The sequence below is a fragment of the Protopterus annectens genome, chromosome 4.part0 (assembly GCF_019279795.1).
Source record: "Protopterus annectens isolate FY-2018-M chromosome 4.part0, PAN1.0, whole genome shotgun sequence".
In the NCBI taxonomy this organism is placed as follows: domain Eukaryota; kingdom Metazoa; phylum Chordata; order Ceratodontiformes; family Protopteridae; genus Protopterus; species Protopterus annectens.
The window spans coordinates 510,920,860-510,941,104 of NC_056733.1; the positions used below are offsets into that span (position 1 = coordinate 510,920,860).

Here is a 20,245-nt window from a genome sequence, read left to right on the forward strand (position 1 = left end):
AAGACTCTTTCATCTACATCGATTCCTCCTCTGATCCAAGCCAGATTTTCAGAGCCGGAGTGCCAGGTACCATTTGCTGTAGAATCTTTAGTCCCAAGACCCGTCCAGGAGATTTCAGAACCATTGTCTGCTCCAACACCCTCTATGCCTTCCGGGGTGTCTAGGAGCCGAAGCTCTCCGTTCGGTCCAGGGGGGGCATGCTCGGACCAGAGTCTCTTCAGTTCCGAGCTTACCTCTCTGGGCATTGGCATGGGTGAGCTCGGCTCCTACATTGATCTCGGAACTGGTGTTGGAGCCAAGGATTCCTTTTACTTCTTCGGAACTGGGGGCATCCTCGGAGCTGGGGGGACCTGCTTTTGAGCTGATGAGGAGTGTGCTGTCCCCGCCTACAGCTCTACACAAGGCTACTGGTAGTCTACCCCCTAAGGCACCGGCGTCTGTCTCGGCACCACCCTATCCTCAGGACAGCGGAGATTCAGGGCCTCAGGGAGCCTCATTGGGCGAGTCACTCTCCCGAGACCTCTCCAGAATACCCTTCTGAGGAGGCTTCTCGGAAGATAACATGCAAGAGGAAGCATCTGGACTCACCAGATGAGTCAGTCACCTCAGACACTGACCTTGAGGAGTCAGTAGGGTTCCCACGGTCGTCCTCTGAAGATATCTCCTTTGCAGATGTCTTAGAAATCCTGAAACAGAGGCTGCTGGAAGCCCATCAACCCTTCTGATGAGGAGTTGGTGTACCTGAAGGCCTTCAGATCTCAACCTTCTGCCTCCTGGGTGTCTCCTCCTGTTGATGAACTGATGGAATTGGTTAGTCAAAAGGCGTGGGAGTCACCAGACACAATGGAACCTGTCCCCCGGAGGCCAAATAAATTTATAACAGCTCCATCAGACAAAGACTTTTACTAAAGGTGTCCCTGTAGATGCTATGGTGGTGGCAGCAGTCACCAAGAAGGAACTCTTTGAAACGTCCTAATCTCTCCATCCACCAAACAAGGAGTCTCGAATGATGGACATATATGGGAAGCATATTTTCTTTTCAGCAACTTTTACCCTTAGATTGCTGACCTACCTTACGCATGACACTAGGATACAAAGAGATCTCCTGAAGGGGTTAGGAGATACTCTCCATGATTTACTGGCTCCATGGGTTTCAGACAAAGTGGCCTCTCAGTTATCCACCTTAAATTCCATACTTAACTCCTCCATGAGACTGATCTCCTATGCAGCGGAAGAGAGTGAGCAGGGCAGCCTGTTCACAAGATTCCCTAAGGGGACACTCCTGGATGTACTCGTGTAACTTTTAACCTTTTAAGTCTACTTTTGTCAATGCCCCTTTCGATGGTTCCTCACTCTTTGGACCAAAAGTCAAAGACACTCACCAGATGCGAGCAGAAAGGAAACACTCTCTCTGCCATTGGAGTATGTATTTCTGTACCTTCCAGACCCTATCCTAAGGGTCAGAAGAGTGGAAAATGCGGTTCAAAAAATCCTAGGGAGTTTTTCAGGATGCATGAGGTAACTCCTTCCCCAGGGCAGAGGGGGAGGCAATAATGGTAGAAGTCCACGAGGCAGAGGGTGTCCGCAAAACCAGGGTTGACGGTGGTTCCTTTCACAGCTGAACTTTCCAGCGCTCCTGAAAGGAGGCCTGTCTGTCCTACTCTGGAGGCAGTCGGGGGGCGGGGAATTATCTTTGTACCCAGAAGCCTAGCGAGATATCACAAGAGACAAGTGGGTACAAAGTATAATATCCATAGGTTATTCCATTCCCTTTTGCCTTCCCTTCCCACAACTCCGAAGGATCCCAGATGTTCCACTTAGTCAAAGGGAGCAAGCAACTATAGAGATTCAAAAGTTGCTAGACAAAAGAGTCATCCAAGAAGTCCCCGCAGACCAGATAGGATTCGGAACTTACTTAAGTTTCTTTTTAGTACCGAAAAGAACAGGGGACTGGAGACCCATATTGGATCTCAGCAAACTAAACGAATCTGTAAAGAAGTCCAAGTTCCGAATGGTAACACTGCAGTCAGTTCTTCCCTTTTTAGGGAAAGACGATTGGATGTGCTCAGTAGACCTCCAAGATGCGTACTACCACATAAAAATGGACAGACCATCAAGGAGTCACTTACGCTTCTGGCTAGGAGCCAGTCATTACCAATTCCGAGCTCTGCCCTTTTGTCTCACTACATCCCCCAGATTGTTCAGCAAATGCATGGCAGTAGTTATAGGTCACTTGAAATGGCTAGGAATCCAGATGTTTCTGTACCTAGACTGGCTCCTGACTGCCACCACCAAGGATCTACTACAACAGTCAAGAGACCAAACCTTACAAATTTGTTCTCAATTAGGGATAACAATAAACTCAGGGGATCTGCCTTGCTGCCATGTCAGCATATTACCTTTATAGTAGTAGAATGAGACACCGTCTTTGTGATGGCAAAGTTACCTGGAGTAAAAGTTTTTGTACTCGGACAACAAATTACTGATCTCCTGCCAAAGACAAAAGTAACAGTGAAAACAGTCCTGAAAGTTCTAGGAACAATGGCAGCAACGACAACCCTAGTCCCGTTAGTCAGGATGCACATGAGAATTCTTCAGTGGCTCCTGTTTTCTCAGTGATCCTTACAAGAACTTCCCATGTCTCACCAGATCAGAATTACAGAGTCATGCAAGAAGGATCTAGGATGGTGGCTCCTTTCCAGTCATGTCACGTTAGGTCGAACCTTTACCCCACAACAACCTTTGGCAACAGTGACCACAGACACCTCCCAGATAGGGTGGGGGGGCTTATCTGGGGAGGACGGTCCAAGGCACATGGGAGGAACACGAGACCCATTTGCACATCAATGTTCTAGAGATGAGAGCAGTGCTCTTGGCATTGCAAGCACTTCAGGACTCTGTTCCACTAGGAACAATTGCAATTCAGTCAGACAATATGTCGGTGGTTTGGTACATAAACAAGCAAGGAAGAACCAAGTCTTACCCCCTTTGCCGGGAGGCTCTCAGAGTATGGTAATGGGCAATCTCTTCCCATTGCTTTCTGATAGCAGTGCACATCCCAGGGAAGTCCAGTGTGATAGTGGACAGGCTGAGCAGAGCAATATTGATGCCTCACGAGTGGTCTCTAAAGAAAGAGATAGCGGAAAGGATATTCCAAAAATGGGGCCAGCCTTGCTCCGGCCTGTTTGCCACTCCCATGAATGTCAAATGCAGCAGTGTTTTTGCCCTAATCCCCACTCCGGGGGAGTCACCTAGGGATGCACTTGTCTGCAATTGGCCCTCGGGACTGCTTTATGCATTTCCCCCTAATACCCAAAGTCATTCAGAAAGCCCATTCATTGGGAAGCAGGACATTTCTCATCGCTCCATAGTGGCCTCGTCAGATTTGGTTTCCCTTCCTCCAGCCTCATCTTCAGGAGGAACTGTGGACTCAGGCCTCATTTCCAGACCTTCTGACTCTTATGTCAGGAACTCTTTACCCCTCCCTCCAAACCCTCAGTTTGACAGCATGGCTGCTCCAGTTCCCAGCTTAGTCAGGCTTCACAATTCTACGCCAGTAGTTAAACACATATTGGTATCCTCGCACAAGGCTACAACGAGGAAGCTATATTCTAGTAAATGGAAAAGGTTCTCACACTGGACACAGGGTAAAAACATCTACCCCTTTTCTGGCCTAATCACTTCTATTCTTGAGTTCCTATCAGAGCTTTTTCAACAAGATTCAGTGGTAGCTACTATTAAGGTGCAGTTAGCTGCAATCTCAAATTTTCATATAGGTGACGGAACTTCGAACTTGATGTCACACAGATATGTAAAGTGTTCTTAAAAGGGATCTGCTTATTAAGACCTCCCCATTAAAGAACCACTCTCGCATTGGGACTTGAATTTTGTTCTAACATATCTGACCTTGCCCCCATTTGAACCCTCATCAACTTGTGAACTCAAATTTCTGTCTTGGAAAACAGTTTTCTTAGTTGTTGTTACCTCTGCAGGAAGAGTTTCAGAATTGCAAGCTTCATCAGTCAAACCTCCTTATTTGATCTTCCATAAGGATAGAGTATCTCTCTGGACAAGCCCATCATTCTTACCCAAGGTGTGTTCACAAAATAACTTAATTCAATCTGTTGAGCTGCCAGTGTTTTTCCTTAATCATGGCAACAAGGCAGAATACAAGCTACACCAGTTAGATGTGCATAGACAACTTTGCTTCTATTTACATAGAACCAAAGAGTTCAGGAAGTCTGATCAATTTTTGTTTCCTTTTCAGAAGTAAAAGAAATGGTGCCAGTCTTTAAAACCTCACTCTCTAACTGGTTCTGAAATTGTATTACCTTTATTTACAGTTCTAATAACAGACAACTGCCATTCAAAGTCAAGGATCACTCTACTAGAGCCATGGCAATGTCATCCGCTTATCTAGCTAGACTATCAATGGACAGTATTTGTACCGCTGCTACGTGGGCAAGACCTCACACCTTTATCACTCATTAGAAAGTGGATTTGGCCTCCATAGACAGGGCTTCCTTTGGTTCCACTGTGCTGAAAAGTGTACTCCCATGAACCACCCAGGGAGTATGGTGCTAGGGACTCTGTTCCAACCAGTAAGAATGAAGGTGAGATAAGACAACATAACATAAAGAAGTTATGTACTCACCATAATGTTCCATGTGTGTTGTCCATCTCGCCATTCATTTTTACAATCCCTCCCACCTTCCCCCTGCCTAAGGCTTCTAGAGAACCGAGGGGTATTTTCTCCTTGGACATGGAGCTCCTCTAACTTTCTTCCCTTTTAAGTATCCTTTATTGTAGGACTAGTGTACACATATGGCTGTGGTTAGCAACAAACAAGATCTGGGGAATCACACACTGCATGATGGGCTAGGTGTTCAGCCACGAGCTGTAGTGTGCGGCTGAGTTGGAGCCAAGGATTGGCTCCGAACCCAACCAGTAAGAATGAATGGCGAGATGGACAACAAACATGGAATGTTATGATGAGTGCATAATTTCTTTATTTTTAAATTCATACCCTTAAAGATTAATGTTTTTTTCTTTGTGTCACCTAGTTTAAGTCAGTATTGAGAATAGGAAGGTGTTGGGCTGAGAAGTGCTCCTTCACCCAGGTACAGGAACATTGATATGGGCCAAATGGGGCATACCCTAGCAAGCCTGTGGAGTTGTGTTTTTGAAAATGCTTTACAATGTATCACAGGGTGGTATTCCCCAGGTGTTGCCCATTGCAGCGGACTGTACTGAATGTAAAGAGTCTCCATGCCTTCTGTTTTGTACCTTTAAATATTTATTTAGTTTAATAACTTGTAAGAGAACTGGTCATATATTTTCAGTCATGACCTTGGTCAAAGATGCATCAAACAAATTAGAATGAGTCAAACACTAAGTACAGGCACTGGCAGATGATACCACAGATGATCCAGTGATAAGATAGTCAAGTCAGAAAATTCTAGTGCAACAGATGATTAAAAAAAACAAAGATTTCATACATAAATATATAGTAATGTACTTCTCATATACTTGTTATATTGTCATTTGGAAGTGTTATTTTTATTGATGCGTTTATATAAAGTTTTAGCTTGTGTATGAGCTAGTTCATTTAGCCAACAGAAATGAAATAGATCTGAACAAAAACAGCATGCATTTCATGTATTTTATTTCTGTATTGCAGAGCATGTCTTGTGATGGCTCAGCTTCTTGAAGATAGTTCATTCTGTGAAGAGTTTATACAACAATGTCCAGCTGCTGTTGAAGTTCTCAACCTAGTAGCACAGGAGTGCAGTCCCGGTGTGTATCTAGTTTATGGATGAGTAAAATATATTTTCCATCTATAATACCATTTGGTTAACTTCATTTTTATTTATTTTATTTGCATTTGTTAAGCTGGGGCAGAGTACTAAGTAAAATGGATAGTTTTTCATGTTCAGCCTGTTAAAGACAATACAGGCATAAAAATATAATAAAATATAGGTGTAACAAAGATGAAATGAAAGGTAGACTTTTTTTTTTCCCAACAAACATCTTTATTAAATTTTCACACATGATATAGGCAATCTTACATGTATACAAATGAAAAATAACATGACCATCACTTCATTTGCAAACAGTATACATCACATATACCATTGAAACTACTGTAGTTACAGACATTATACATGACTTATAATCTATCCAGTCATTGACAGCAAGCATTCTATGGCTCATTCAAATGAAAGGTAGAAGTCTTGTCCAGATTTATCTCAGAAAGCAGAAAACAGTAAGCATTCCCAGTGATCACAATTTCATTTTATTTATTTATTTTTTTGCTGAGACCATTTTGGCATCCTTGATTTTGATTATGCATTGTAGATGAATTTAGGGAAAAACATAAAAAAAAATAGTATGTTATGCCACTTGACAGCAGTTGTCTATGCTTCTGTGGCAGTGTGATACAGATGATCCATAATTCCTGATTTAATAAATTCACATTAGCTGCTGCATTTAATCTTCTTTTTTTGTCACAGGACCATGATTCGGGTAGAGGGTTACGACTCTGAGCTAGTAGAAGACGCTTAGTATGGAGTCCTTTTAGTTGAAGTAGGCTGTTTGCCTCACAGAACATTACAAATGTAAAAAAGCTAGTAATTAATACAAATAGCAAAAATTATATCTCAGCTTAGAAAAAGAAATATAGTCTAAAAGGAGAAACTTGAAAAAGCAGAGATCATCTGCTGTAACAAATCATGTATTGAACTATTGGTTGTACATTCATTGCAAGAAAACTTCAAGATAAGATTCCATTGCTGTGCAAAAGAAAATTGATAAACTTTGCCATCAGGTCCTTTTGGGGATATAAAATTAATAAATATCAAACAAAGGCTGAAGCTATCAATTATGTATTTACTCAAGAGCTGGTTCAGCAATACCCATATTTATAGGGACACACATTACAATTAAGTATTTAGGAGTATGGATCATGAAGGCTTCAGTTATGACCACTAAAGTTATGTGGGAAGAGACAAAATATATATAATACAAAAACTAAGGAACTGGACGCTCTTGTTATAGATATGCATGATAAAGATACAAGCAGTGAAAATGTTTTTAGTCTCTTTAGTTTTATATACAAATTAGACTTATTAGTTATTAACTAGAGCAGAAATTGGGGACAGTAATTAATAAACATTTTAAAGGACTCATCTGGGTGAGGAAGAGGGCAAGTGTTATGTGAGATAACGTGACCCTACATGAAAAATTCCAATTACCTGACACGCAGAATATAAAACAAAATATTTAATTCAAAAGTCCACAAAGCTTTCGGGGAAAACCCTTCTTCAGTGTGTACATCAAACAACAGTAACAACTGCATTTAAATTGTTAAAAATAAGAATCATGTGACAGCCAATTAATTATTCAACTCAGACTTCCAATTAAAACCAGTAAAACTTTTTCTTTTGGCTTTTCCCGATTAGGGTCTATATTATATCATCAAACACTTAAAAAAGCGAATGATGAATTATCGACCCCATGTAAGCGAAAGCTTACAATCACGAAAGCTCAGAACAGAAATTCTTTCCGAGGGAAAAGAATCGCTGTTCCAAAAAAGAAAAAAAAAATTGAAAGAATACATAAAGTGGGGGGCTTTGCCCCCCACTTAAATATACCGACTCCAAGATCGCTCTACAGTGCCGAAAACGGCAAAGTAATGGAAGCGGCCAAGCAAATTTTTCCCTGGGAAAGAATTTGCTTAAAAGCCACTTCGCTATTTTGCCTTTTCATTGTTTTAAGTTCGACCAAGACGCATTCTATCGAATGCGTCTTCTGTCATTTAATAGGAACCCCCCCAGTTAGGGGTTGCCACAGTGGATCACTTGTCCGCCCATGATTGGCAGTGGAGTTTTTTACAGTGTCGAGTTCCCACCCTGGCGCCCAACCTTCTACAGATGGCACACACACACACGCACTCATGCCTAGGGCCAATTTATAGTGTCCAGTCCACCTACAGCATGTCATTGGGATGTGGGAGGAAACCCACGCGACCACAGGGAGGACATACAGACTCCACACAGAAGGTACCCCAGCCGAGGATCGAACCAGAGAACCTCTTGCTTTGAGGTGACAACACTAACCGTTGCACCACCGCGGCCGCCCTTAAAATCAGTAAAACATTAACAAATAAAGTTCACTGATGATAATACAACAAAAGCAACTACATGAAGCACAGAGCAATAATAAAAATAACAATGCAAATAAAATTAAAAATAAAATGAGTCGATTCAAACAAGTTATTTAAGAATCATTTGCGTCTTTTTCAAAATAGGTCTAACAGCCATATTAGGCCCAAGTGCATGATCTGCCTCTAGTCGTACAATCCGTTCGTATTCACAAAGCTCAAGTGTGTTGTTTAGATCACTTCCCCTTTGTTTTTTTTATTCTTATACCTAAAAATCAATTGACCTTCCCAGTAAGTATTTTAGGATTACCTTATTTGAAGGGGTATTTTTGAGCTGGACAGTTTAGGCTCATATATGTAACACCAGCAAAAGGTTTTAATTAAAAGTGGAAATGGATGATGATGAAGCAGTGGAGAAAGCTCAAGAAATAAGGAGAGAATGGGATTTTAGATGCAGATCCTTAAAGAGAATAATAACCATTCAGAATATTATATTCATAAAGTTGCAGTGAGTATTCTTAGAACTAAACTAACATGGGACTGGAGAAAGCAGATTTTGTTACAAGGGACGACTGCAAGTAAGGATACAAAAAATAAGCAAGAAGAGGCTGGAATTTACTAGAGAAAATTGGCAAAGGAAAGTACATTTGTGTAAGTAAGCTTTCTATAACAGTAGATGTTCGAATGATCACTGCTGTAGTAGCCTAAGGTATATGGTTTACATTCTGCAAAAATATAATAGCCACCACCTACCTTCCAAAGCTAAAGCGCACCTTCAGCATGCAAACCATTAGTCAGCTCGTGCTGAGCTGAATAAAAAGATAGGTTTAGGCGCCAAACCCTTCACAGATTTCCTGCAGCAGAAGAGTAGCTTCTCTGAGGCTTTTATGGGTTGATGGTCAGCTTGTGCTGTTACTTTGTTGAGCAAATAAGTTTTGTTCGGGGTGGGGGGGCAACCTTTCTATTTTAAAAAAGTTGTTTGTTGATAACACTTGTTCAGGAATGTTATTTTCAAGCTAGGAGTGTGTTTTAACACACTGTCATGAGACTGTATTATACTTTTAAGCAGGAGCTTTCTTTTTTCCTGTTGGTTTAAACATTGTTTAAAGTATTTAAAAACATTTTTTTATGCAGAAGATTTGTGTTTATTTTACTTTTGGCATTGGCAAATTGTTTTAAAGTGCTTTTTACTGTGTTTTTCATTTAAAAAGTGACTTACGAAGACTCAATTTTTACTGTCTTTTGATGCTTGTTTTACCTGGGATAGAGGTACCATTTTCAACTTGACCATGGAACAAACTGTTGGGCCCATGTTCTACTTTAAATTAGTTTCTTCTTTTGTACAAGTCACTGTTTATTGTTTGTAGTGCATGTATGATTCAGCTGATACTTCAAGGGAACTGGAACTATGCTGAGAAGTTTACCTGACTTTGTTGATAGAACCGCACAGGCAGTGTTAAAAACTAGATTTTAAATTCTCCTTTGGGTTGAGATTTTGTTTTTGGCCTCTCTGCTACAGAGGTGATCGAAAGGTATGATGAGAGGGGTAAGCTGATACAGGGAATTTCTAAGATTTTTCACCATTTTCTAAGGGATTCTTTAACCTCTCATCCAACTTTGACAAAAAAAACAGAGTACAGTCACAACAAAATACAGGTAAACAGACATTTAAGAAGAAATGGCAAAGAGGTACCAAAAAGAATTCAGGACCCCCCAAACCAACAACAGCACAACATATATGAGTGACTATTTAAGAGAACTTGTACCAACCCCCCCCACTGCAGTCCTTTTTCCCTTCCGGAAGGTCTGAATGTCCACTCTTTTGTTTGGCAACAGTTTCAGATAAACGAGTTCTGAAGATCAGTCATCAAGGTTACAGATGGTAGTTGGATGAATTTCCTCTTTTCCAAGTGATAATTCCTCATCCAGCAGACCATATGCTGTTCCAGGGAATAATATAAATAGTTCCTCTTTACCAGGTGGGAAAAGATTTTTATTCAAGGATATTTTTAATGCTAAAGAAAGAAAATGCCTCAAAACGAGTTGTGGATCTTTCTTTCCTATAAATTTTTGTGAGAGTGCCCAATTCGAACTGCTGTCAGTTCACAACCTGTTACCTCTTCTTCTTCATTTAAGTTTCCCAGTAACTCTAGATTTAAAAGATGTTTAACATCACATCCTTATTCCTCCAGAATCCAGACGTTTCATAAGGTTCTTTGTGTCTGGATCCTATTATCAGTTTTTTGTCTTACACTTTGGACTGCCCACTGCACCAAGAGTGTTCACAAAGTGTCAAGCTCCAGTAATAGCTCATTGCAGTCTATTGGAAGTCCAGCATTTTCCATGTGTAAACTGCTTGCTTATGTTTGTAGAGTCTTTTTTTAAAGTGCCAGGAAACTCTCACATGGGTGAGAGATCTCTTACACCAGCTGGGATTCCAAGAGAACATTCAAAAGTGTTTTTTGACTCCTTCACACAGAATTGTGTTCCTGGAGTGTCAGCTGTATACCTCAGTTCAAAGAGTTTTTCTTTAGGAGGAAAATGATAGATCTACATATAGATTCATTAAGCTTTTCCACCAAGTCTTCGGTAACTGTGTACGAATACGTTAAGATTTCGGGTCTCATGGCATTTATGCACTTACTAAGGTTAATGATCTTGGCTGCCAAAAAAGTAACTCCTAGAAAATGGAAATCATTATCTAAACCAGCTGTTATTGAAGTATTGTATATTGTAGGGAAGATAAAAGAAGTGAAAGTAGGATCTTCAGGAAAAGGGAAGAGCAAATTACAAACTGTCCAAGTGGCATGTCCAAACTTGAGTGTTTTAAATAGAAATGTTTCAGACATTGCCTTGTAGTCCAGGCAGACTTTTTATGAGTGACCTGCAAAACAGAATATAGTGATTGTCCTGCCATCTTTCTGAGCATTTCAGGATTTTGTTACACTTTTGCAGGTTGCTGCATGTGACTTATTTGAAGGCTGCAGTATGCATAGTTTTCTGCAGTAACTGGTCAGACCAGTGTGGTTTAAAGTGGTACAGTGATCTCCCTGAAGTGACTAGACATACCTGTTAGAATTCAGTGAGCTACAGTATAAGCTGTTCTGACTGTGGCAGATAACACAGTAGTCAATGTTTAAATTTTTTACCATTGTCCGTAGTTCTTTTATGATTGTGTCATTTGTAATTATGTACAGTTTAACCATGTATTCTGTAATCATAATGTGTCCTTTTTGTCACGTCTGCTGATGCTACATTTCTTTTTGTTTGCGTCTACTTTTTCCCCTTCTGTCTCACAACCATCGGCCCTCCTGGAATGTGTCAGTCTGCTAACAGCAGTTACAGCGCACATTAATAGATTAATAGATTAAACAAATAATAAGAAAACAACTTTCAGCAACAGTGGAGTTTTCTCTCTTCTCCACTGTTGAATGGTTGTGGAGTAGACATCTACAAGTTTGAAGTGTCCTCCCATATTGGGATTTCAGGGAGGCCTGCTCCTTTGCAAAAGAGTTGCAGCTGAGGTTTGCTGAACATTGTTTTTTCCCTACATTTATTATAAGTGTTGTCAGTAGATTAACATGATTCCCAGCCCTTCCGTGGTCAGTTGGCCAATTTGTTTCCTAGTGAGGTGAAAGACAGTCAAGGCAGACTGCATTTCAGGCAGCAGTCTGAGTGTTTTTTTTTTTTGAGTTGGCATAATCTCTGTCATAACTGTTGATATATACACTTAGACTTGTAAGGATTTACTATATCTTCTCCTGTAGGCCTGTGCTTTCCCACACACACATGAAGTCTGCTTTGAAAATATGGTTTGGCAGAGCCACACACACACCCCTGGCTCATACTCTACATGCCTTGTGCCTCTGTGCACTAGATGCCAGCATTGCAACATGGTTGTCCACCCTCCTCATTCCACTGTTCCCTACCTGGCTTCTCCAGCCTCCAAGCCTCTAATTCATTACAGGTCATTTGAGTGATAGAGAAGTATCTCTGTAGGCAGCAGAACTCTGAGATGCTTCATTTACTGACATTAAATTTAGGTTATTTCAGCTGCACCAGTCATGTTTACTTTGTAAACTGTCTTGGAGAACTTTGGCATCTTTTATTTAAGTAATTGTGTTACTCAGTTTACAGTCGTTAGCATTTTTAGTTGCCCGTAGCTCACTCACCACTTTTATGTCTGAGAAGAGTCGTGCAATTGCAGAGCCCTTTTGGACACCACTGGTATCGCCTTAATGTGCCCTGTTCCTTAACCAATGTTTTATTCTTTGACTTACAAAGCTTGACATTTATTATTTCTAAATTGTCAAGTATTCTCTTAAATGGAAGTGCTGAATGCTTGAGCTAGGTTAGAATAATCAGAAGGCAGGTCATCATCAAGTGCTGCTTTTACTTCTTTCACAGAATGCTGCAAGATTCAAAAGGCAAAATCTTCCCCTAACTTTTACTCTTCCATATCCAATACAAAAAATGAGCTCCTCTCTCCTTTTTAATTTCTCCATTTGTTTAGGGTTTCCTAATATTTTGACAGGAGTGGATCCCAATTCGTAAGTGAGGGTAAAATTAAAGTTCACAAAATTAGTATTAGTTCAGTCTTTGATTACCAAGAATGCTGTCCTCGGCATCTGCAATATACCCAGAATTGTCTACTGTTGAAAATTATATAGATTTGCATGTAATGGTAGAATATTTAAGTATGTTTGAAAATTCACTCTGTTATCCTTGCTGCTCACACTACTGTTATAACTGGCTCATTGTCTTTATTCCATATTGCTTTACATTTGGCTTGCATGTCTTGGTATTTAATATCTTTTTGTCTCGATACACAGGACACTGTAATTGCAAATTGCAGCTATTTCAATGATTAATGCTATTTATGTCCTTATTTTCCTTGACTTACAGTATCTGGATTTGTTGCTTGTGTTTTCTGCACTGTTGGTGTTGGATGATCTCATGTAATCAAAGCTGCTTTATTTTCAGAATTCCGCTGTGGTTCATGTTTCCAGTGCTTATCTACATGTACATTGTAGTGGTTGCACAATCTCCAAAAGTAACACTCTTGTCACATTATTGTACCCTTCTTTATCCATATCTTCAGCCTTGTGTAACACAGCATCAAGATGTGCAACTGTTTCTTGTGTCACCTTTATTCTTTCATCTCTTGGCTCAGAATTGCGTCTCCGTAGCCATCCATGTATCAATTTTTGATCTTTGAGATTGTTCCAACAGTTTTCTCTACTTGCAGCTATAACTGGGAGTTTCAAAGTGTTTTTTCTTTCTTTTGGTCATGTTCTTTTTACTGTTCTTTTTTTGCGTTTTAGTACTTTTTGTTGCCACCTGTTTTATTTTTTTCCTACTTTTGTACTGAATTCCATTCCCACTCTTTTCTAAAATACTTCTGTTAATCTGGACAAAGCTTTCACAGTAGACTTGTTTTCTTAATGATTTAGAGCTTTAAATATGTTTGGATCTAGTGATGTCAATAAATATGTATACAGGGCCATAATTGCAGACTTAGATTTATGACACTTCATTGAACATCTAAATGTTTGAAACCAAAAAACGTTAATCTAAAACTGATTGAAATTCAGACACTCAAAAACAAACGTATAACATATTTCTTACATAGGGATTAAGTCCCACTGTACTCCCACAGTATTATTTTTATATGTTTGTGTGTGTGTGTAGATATATATATATATATATATATATATATATATATATATATATATATATATATATATATATATATATATATATGTGTGTGTGTGTGTGTGTGTGTGTGTATGTATGTACATACACACACACCAACTCCATTATCACAGTACAGTAGGGAAGGAACAAATTCCTTGATCTTGTGTAAGAAAAGCTGATAATACCAAATCACTTCACTCTCAATGATCTGAATCAACTTCTTTACCATTTGACCAGACCAACATTCAGTCAAGTCTTACGATGAATGCAGTCTGTTATATGTAAGACCGTAACCCTTCAGACTGAGGGATATATCAGGTGTGTACCATGCACTGTATTTTATTTATCATTTGATGAGCATGAAGCAGTTTTCTTGTTTTCCAGTTAAACTCCATTGTGACTCAATGTCATCAGGATTCTGCATAGAATATTTATCAGGCTGATAAATCTAAAATTTTGTGTAGCTAACATGACCCCTGCCTTTTGAATTAGTATAACTATATAGCTTTTCACTACAGGTCAAAGATGTGTTCACATTATATATAGTATTGTGTTTATTTGATAGGTGGTTAATTAGGTTTCCCTGATTATGTTATAGTAAAACACGAAGAATGTTATCTGGTGCAGTGAAAAAAGAAGTTATGTACTCACCATAACGTTCCATGTGAGTTGTTCATCTCGCCTTCATTCTTACAGATGTGTTCGGAGCCAATCCTCGGCTCCAAGTCGGCCTTCTACAAAGCTCGAGGTCTTCAGACAGCTAGAGGCCAAGTCCCTATCCCATGATGCACCATGAGTTACCTCAGATCTTGTTTGCTGCGTCTAATAAATACCATGAGCCTTTGTATTACTCTTTAGGAGAAAACTCATAGAAAGACAGAGCAACCAGGATAAACCTAGTATCTCAGTTCTCGAAAAACCCTGGAGGGGTAGGAGGGTGGGACGTAAGAATGAAGGCGAGATGAACATCTCACATTTAACGTTATGGTGAGTACATAACTTCTTTATGTGAAGTTGTTCTATCTCGCCGTTCATTCATACAGATGAGTAGCATCCCAAGCACCATCTTTCTCTGGTGGCTTACGGGAGTATGTTTTTCAGGACAGTAGAACCAGAGGAGGCCCTGTCAATTTTGTAATGAGTGATAAAGGTATGAGGTCTTGACCAAGTGGCTGCTGCACAGATGTCTATAGGAAGCCTAGCAGAAAAGGTAGAAGATGTGGACACTGCTCTGGTAGAATGAGCCTTAATTTTGTGTTGTAAAGGTAGATTAGCAGCTCAATAAGTAAATGTGATAAAATCAGATAACTATCACAGTGTTGTTTTTGCCCTGGCATACCTTTTCTGGAATCTGAAAAGGAAACGAAAAGCTGTTATGATTTTCTGAACTCTTTTGTTCTGCCCAGGTAAAATCTGAGCTGTCTATGAACATCAGGCTTGTGCAGCATATACTCTTAGTTGTTAGTGTGTTTGGGAAAGAATGCTAGTAAATCTGTAAGGTTAGTTTCAGTACAAACTTTGGGTAAAAATGACAGATTTGTTTGCAGGGACACTCTGTAAGCATGGAAAATCAAATAAGGAGGCTTTATGGACAAGACCTGAAGCTCTGACACTCTGTGGGCAGAAGTTATGGCTACTAAGAAAATAGTCTTCCATGACAAATATTTCAAATCACATGAGGAAACTGGTTCGAAAGGTGGGAGAATAATGCGTGAAAGCATAAAATTTAGATTCCATGGAGTATAAGGGGATTTCACAGGTGGTCTGAGATGAAAGGTCCCTTTGAGAAAGGCTTTGGATAGCTTGTGTGACATTTTGTTTAATCCTTCAAAGCCAAGGTGAAAATTAGAGATAGCAGCAAGTTGTACCCGATCTGTGGCTGCTGCAGCTCCTTTATTGAGAAGCATACTCAAAAACTCTAGTATGGAGGAAATAGGGGCTTGGTAGGGATCAATGTTATTTTGAGAAGCCCATATAGAAAATCTCCATTTGCTAAGGTACAGCTTCCTAGTAGACGACTTATGAGAAGATATCAGTATATGTTGCATTTCATTTGAGAGGTTATGGAATCTGGCTATGTTGGGAATTGGAGCAGCCAAGCTGGCAATTTCAAGGACTGAAGAGAGGGATGAAGAGATCCCGATGAATGCATGAAAAGATCCTGAACTGGGTCCAAAATACAAGGCTCTTTGAACAGATGAAGCCGAAGGAAGGGGAACCAAATCTGACTAGGCCAATGACGGGCTATTAGAATGATGTTCCTTCCCAGGGCTTTTGCTTTCTGCAATACTTTAGGTATCAAGGGAATTGGTGGGAATGCATAGAGGAGACCCGGAGGCCAGTTGTGTACGAGTGTGTCCCTTGGGGCTTCTCCTGGAGTGGGAATCGGGGCAAAGTAGCTTCTGCATTTTGTGTTCATGTAGTTAGCAAAAAGGTCGCAGCAAGGCTGGCCCTACCTGTGGAAAATTCTCTCCATTATCTCTTTCTTGCGGGACCACTCATGAGGCAACAAAATTGCCCTTCTCAGTTTGTCTGCTATCGCATTGGATTTCCCCGGGATGTGCGTTTCTAACAGAAAGCGCTGGGTGGATGTAGCCCACTGCCATACTCTTAGGGCCTCGCAACAAAAGGGATAGGACCTGGTTCCTCCTTGTTTGTTCAAGTACCAGACCACCGACATGTTGTCCGTCTGAATCGCAATTGTTCCCAGAGGAAGAGAGTCCTGGAAGTACTGCAATGCCAGAAGTACCGCTGTCATCCCCAGGGCATTGATATGCAGCTGTGTCTCCTGTTCGGTCCATGTACCTTGGGCTGTTTTTCCCTGAAAATGCCCCCCCCTCACCCTATCAGGGAAGCATCAGTGGTCACTGTGGCCGCTGGTGAGGGTAGGATAAAAGGATGACCTATCATTATATGAAGAGAGGTCAGCCACCACTGAAGATCCTTTCTGCATGAGTTTGTGATCATTGAGATGAGACATTAGAAGCTCTTAGTAAGACCACGGAGTGAATAACAGCCATTGCAGAATCCGCATGTGCATGCGACCCAACGGTATCAGTAGTATTGTAGCTGCCATCATGCCTAACAATTTTAGCACTTCTGATGCTGGAGCCTTTTTCTTAGCAATGTTTGAACCTCTACTGTTACTTGTTCCCTGTAACTGGGTGGAACGCCCGGGATTTTTGTTGTTAGTGGAGGGGGAGTGGTGAAAGGAATGAAGTATTCTCTGGAAACTATACTTAGTACCCAGTTGTTTGTTATTTTGAGCCAGGCGTCTGGATACAAAGATAAGCAACCCCAAACTTTCCTGCTCTGGAGGCAGTCGGGGGTCGCTTATCTTTGTATCCAGGAGCTCTGGTAGGGCTTCCCAAAGAACTGGTCTCTGTCGCCCTGATTTTGCATACCCCCTCTGCCACGAGGGCAGCGTCTTCAATTATTGCCCCGTTCTCTGCCTCTGGAGGGGGGTTCACCACCTGTGTCCAGAAAGGCTCCTTGGGCTTTTTGGAACCACATTTTTCCTCTCTTTTGACCTTTGGGGTAGGGTCTGGTAGGGGTGGAAAAACAGACTCCGATGGCAGAGTCATTCCTTCCTGCTCACACCTCGTCAAAGTTTCTTTAAATTTGGGCCAGAGTAGGGGTGAGCCATCAAAAGGGGTGTTGACAAAGGATGACTTAAAGGACTCCATGAAGGAACACAAACACAGCCAGGAATGTATCCTGAGTGCAATTCCTGTACCCGCTGCCCTACTTGCTCCATCAACTGCATACGAAATGAGACGCATGGACGAGTTCACTATGGAATTGAGGTTAGCTAACTGGGAGGCAACTTTATCTGAAGTTCCTGCAGCTACTGTACCCTCAAGAGTACCTCCAAGCTCTTTAAGGAGGTCTCTTTGAAGTCTCGTAAAATGAGTGAGATAGTTCAATGAACGTATGGCAAAATTCGCTGAACTGTACGTGCACTTCCCGTATCTATCCATGATCCTAGAGTCTCTGTTAGGAGGATGGATAGATGTAGAAGTTTCTGACATCTCCTTTTTGGTGGCTGCCACCACCACCATGGCATCAATTGGAACTCTCTTGGTGAGGAAAGATTTTTCCTGGGGGGCAGAAATAAATTTATTAGGCCTCCTAGGGACAGGCTCCATGGTGTCTGGAGACTCCCACGCCCTTCGTGAGACCAACTCCATGAGCTCATCGAAGGGTGGAGACACTCAAAAGGTGGAGGGTTGAGACCCCAAAGCCTTAAGGAGAACCAACTCATCTTCGGTAGGATTGGTGAACTGCCAGCCACCCCTCTGCCTAAGGATTTCTAATATCTCAGCAAATGAGATATCTTCAGAGGGTGACCGTGGGGACCTTTTTGATTCATCTAAGTTGGTGTCTGACATGAGAGACTCCTGTGGGGAGTCTAGGTGCTTCCTCTTACATATTCTCTTCCTAGGAACCTCATCATTAGGAACTTCTGGTGAAGTCTTGGAAGAGCAGGGGCCACCCAGTGGGGCTTCCTGAGGCTCAGGGTCACTATGCTTCGACAAGATCTGTGAGGCAGAAGTGGAAACAGGCGCTTTAGGGGAGGAGGTAGTTGGACCTGAAGTTGTAGATGTTTTGGTAGACATCACTCTTTTCATGGCTTCAAAGGCACCTTTGCTTCGATGAGAAGGGACTGCTGGATCTGAGGAAACCATAGATCCCCTTGGCACCGGAACAGTGGGCTCCAAACCAGAGGTAGGAGCCCGAGCTCATCTGAGCCGAAGCCCCGAGAGGCAAAGTCGGAACCGACGAGTCAGTCCAACTATCCTCCCCGGACCTGACCGGAGTGTTTCAGCTTCTAGACTTCTCGATCTATGCTGAGGAAGTCCGAGTAAATGGAACCGATGGCACTGGAACAGCCGTCTGTTCCGAAGGCCCAACAATCATCAAGTCAGACTCCTCCGCCTCCAAAGGACTGGTATGGCTCTGAGGAGGAAATGAAGTTGGTGGCAATACAGTCTTTGGTTCCAAAACCACTTGGGTCGGAGCCGATAAAAATTTGCAAACACCGGTGCCTGTAGCAATTTCTGCACCACAAGATCCACATCCAATTCGGATAGGCTGATCGAGGACCGAGATGAATGGATGGATGAAGGCACTGATTGAAGAACTGGAGATTTTAGTACCTCAGATAACAGTTCCAGGACTGGGGACCAGCTCTGAAAAGACAAGACGCTCCGCTCCGAGGGCTGTGGAGCCAACGTCGATGGTTTCTTGGATTTATTTTACTTCCGAAGAAATAGAAGCATTAGAAGCCTTTGAAGACTTACTAGACTTATCCTGGTCACTCAAAGCTTCCTGAAAGGATGGTTTCAGCAGTCCTCTGTCTATAAGCTTTCTTTTTCTCTCCTGAAGAACTCTGGAATAAAAATAATGGCAATGGAGCAGCTTTCCTGTAGGTGCAAGGCTTTAAGACAATATACGCAATTCACATGACTGTCTGTCACAGACAACTTCATTCCACATTTTGGACACTTTTTAAAGCCTGACTTGGGATGCTTCTCTCTATGCTGGTCAGCTATAATCAAAAAATACAGTATTTAGAAAAATCTACTGTACTGTCTAGACACACCCAAAGCTAGTTAAATAAGCCCTAAACAACTATGGGCTAAATCTACTGTGACTAAACTGTCACTATTGAAAACACACACAAACTAACTACTAATTCAAACTACAATAAATAAGCTGTATAAAATACAATGCACTGTGACTGAACTGTCACTGTTCAAAAGCACACAAACACACACTAAGTACTAATTTAAACTACTCTAAATATAACAGGCCTACTAGAAAAATGAAGGCCAAAAGAGTTGTATATGTAATGAAAAGGCACACCAAAGGGAAGGGGAATATTACTATTAAGCTATAAAAGCTAAAAGTATTAGAGAGTAACTCTAAAAGTATAGAAATAACAATATTAGCTAGATAATTTTAGAAAGAAAACTGTACTGGCCTGAGCTATGCGAGGAACCTCCAATCTATTGCAGTGGCAAACTAGATCTGCGGTAACTCATGGTGCATCATGGGATAGGGACTTGGCTTCCAGTTGTCTGAAGACCCCGAGCTTTGTAGAAGGCTGACTCGGAGCCGAGGATCGGCTCCAAACCCAATTGTAAGAACGAACGGCAAGATAGAACAACTTCACATCCTGGGTTTTTAATTTTTTTGGCAGCATTTGTCATACTTTGTTATGCAAGGATGTCTGTGTTTATTACTAGAACATTTGCACAAAATATGCTCTGTGAGAACTGTGACAACCCACCACTGGACCAGTAATCAAGGAGTCTCATTCCTCACCACAGGCACCAGTGGAGGGTGGACGTGCACTGAGAGGATGATAAGGTACACACAAAC

The 20,245-nt window shown here is 41.3% G+C and overlaps 1 protein-coding gene across 2 annotated transcripts in view; it reads left to right on the top strand.

Annotated features, from left to right (window-relative positions):
• Nucleotides 1-20,245, top strand: part of HECTD4 (HECT domain E3 ubiquitin protein ligase 4) — a 5,422,508-nt gene that overhangs the window by 3,864,691 nt on the left and 1,537,572 nt on the right. For both annotated transcript variants that reach the window (XM_044068422.1, XM_044068423.1), the window contains exon 44: nucleotides 5,681-5,796. In XM_044068422.1, coding sequence (XP_043924357.1) covers nucleotides 5,681-5,796 — 116 coding nt within the window. The remainder of the gene's footprint in view (nucleotides 1-5,680; nucleotides 5,797-20,245) is intronic.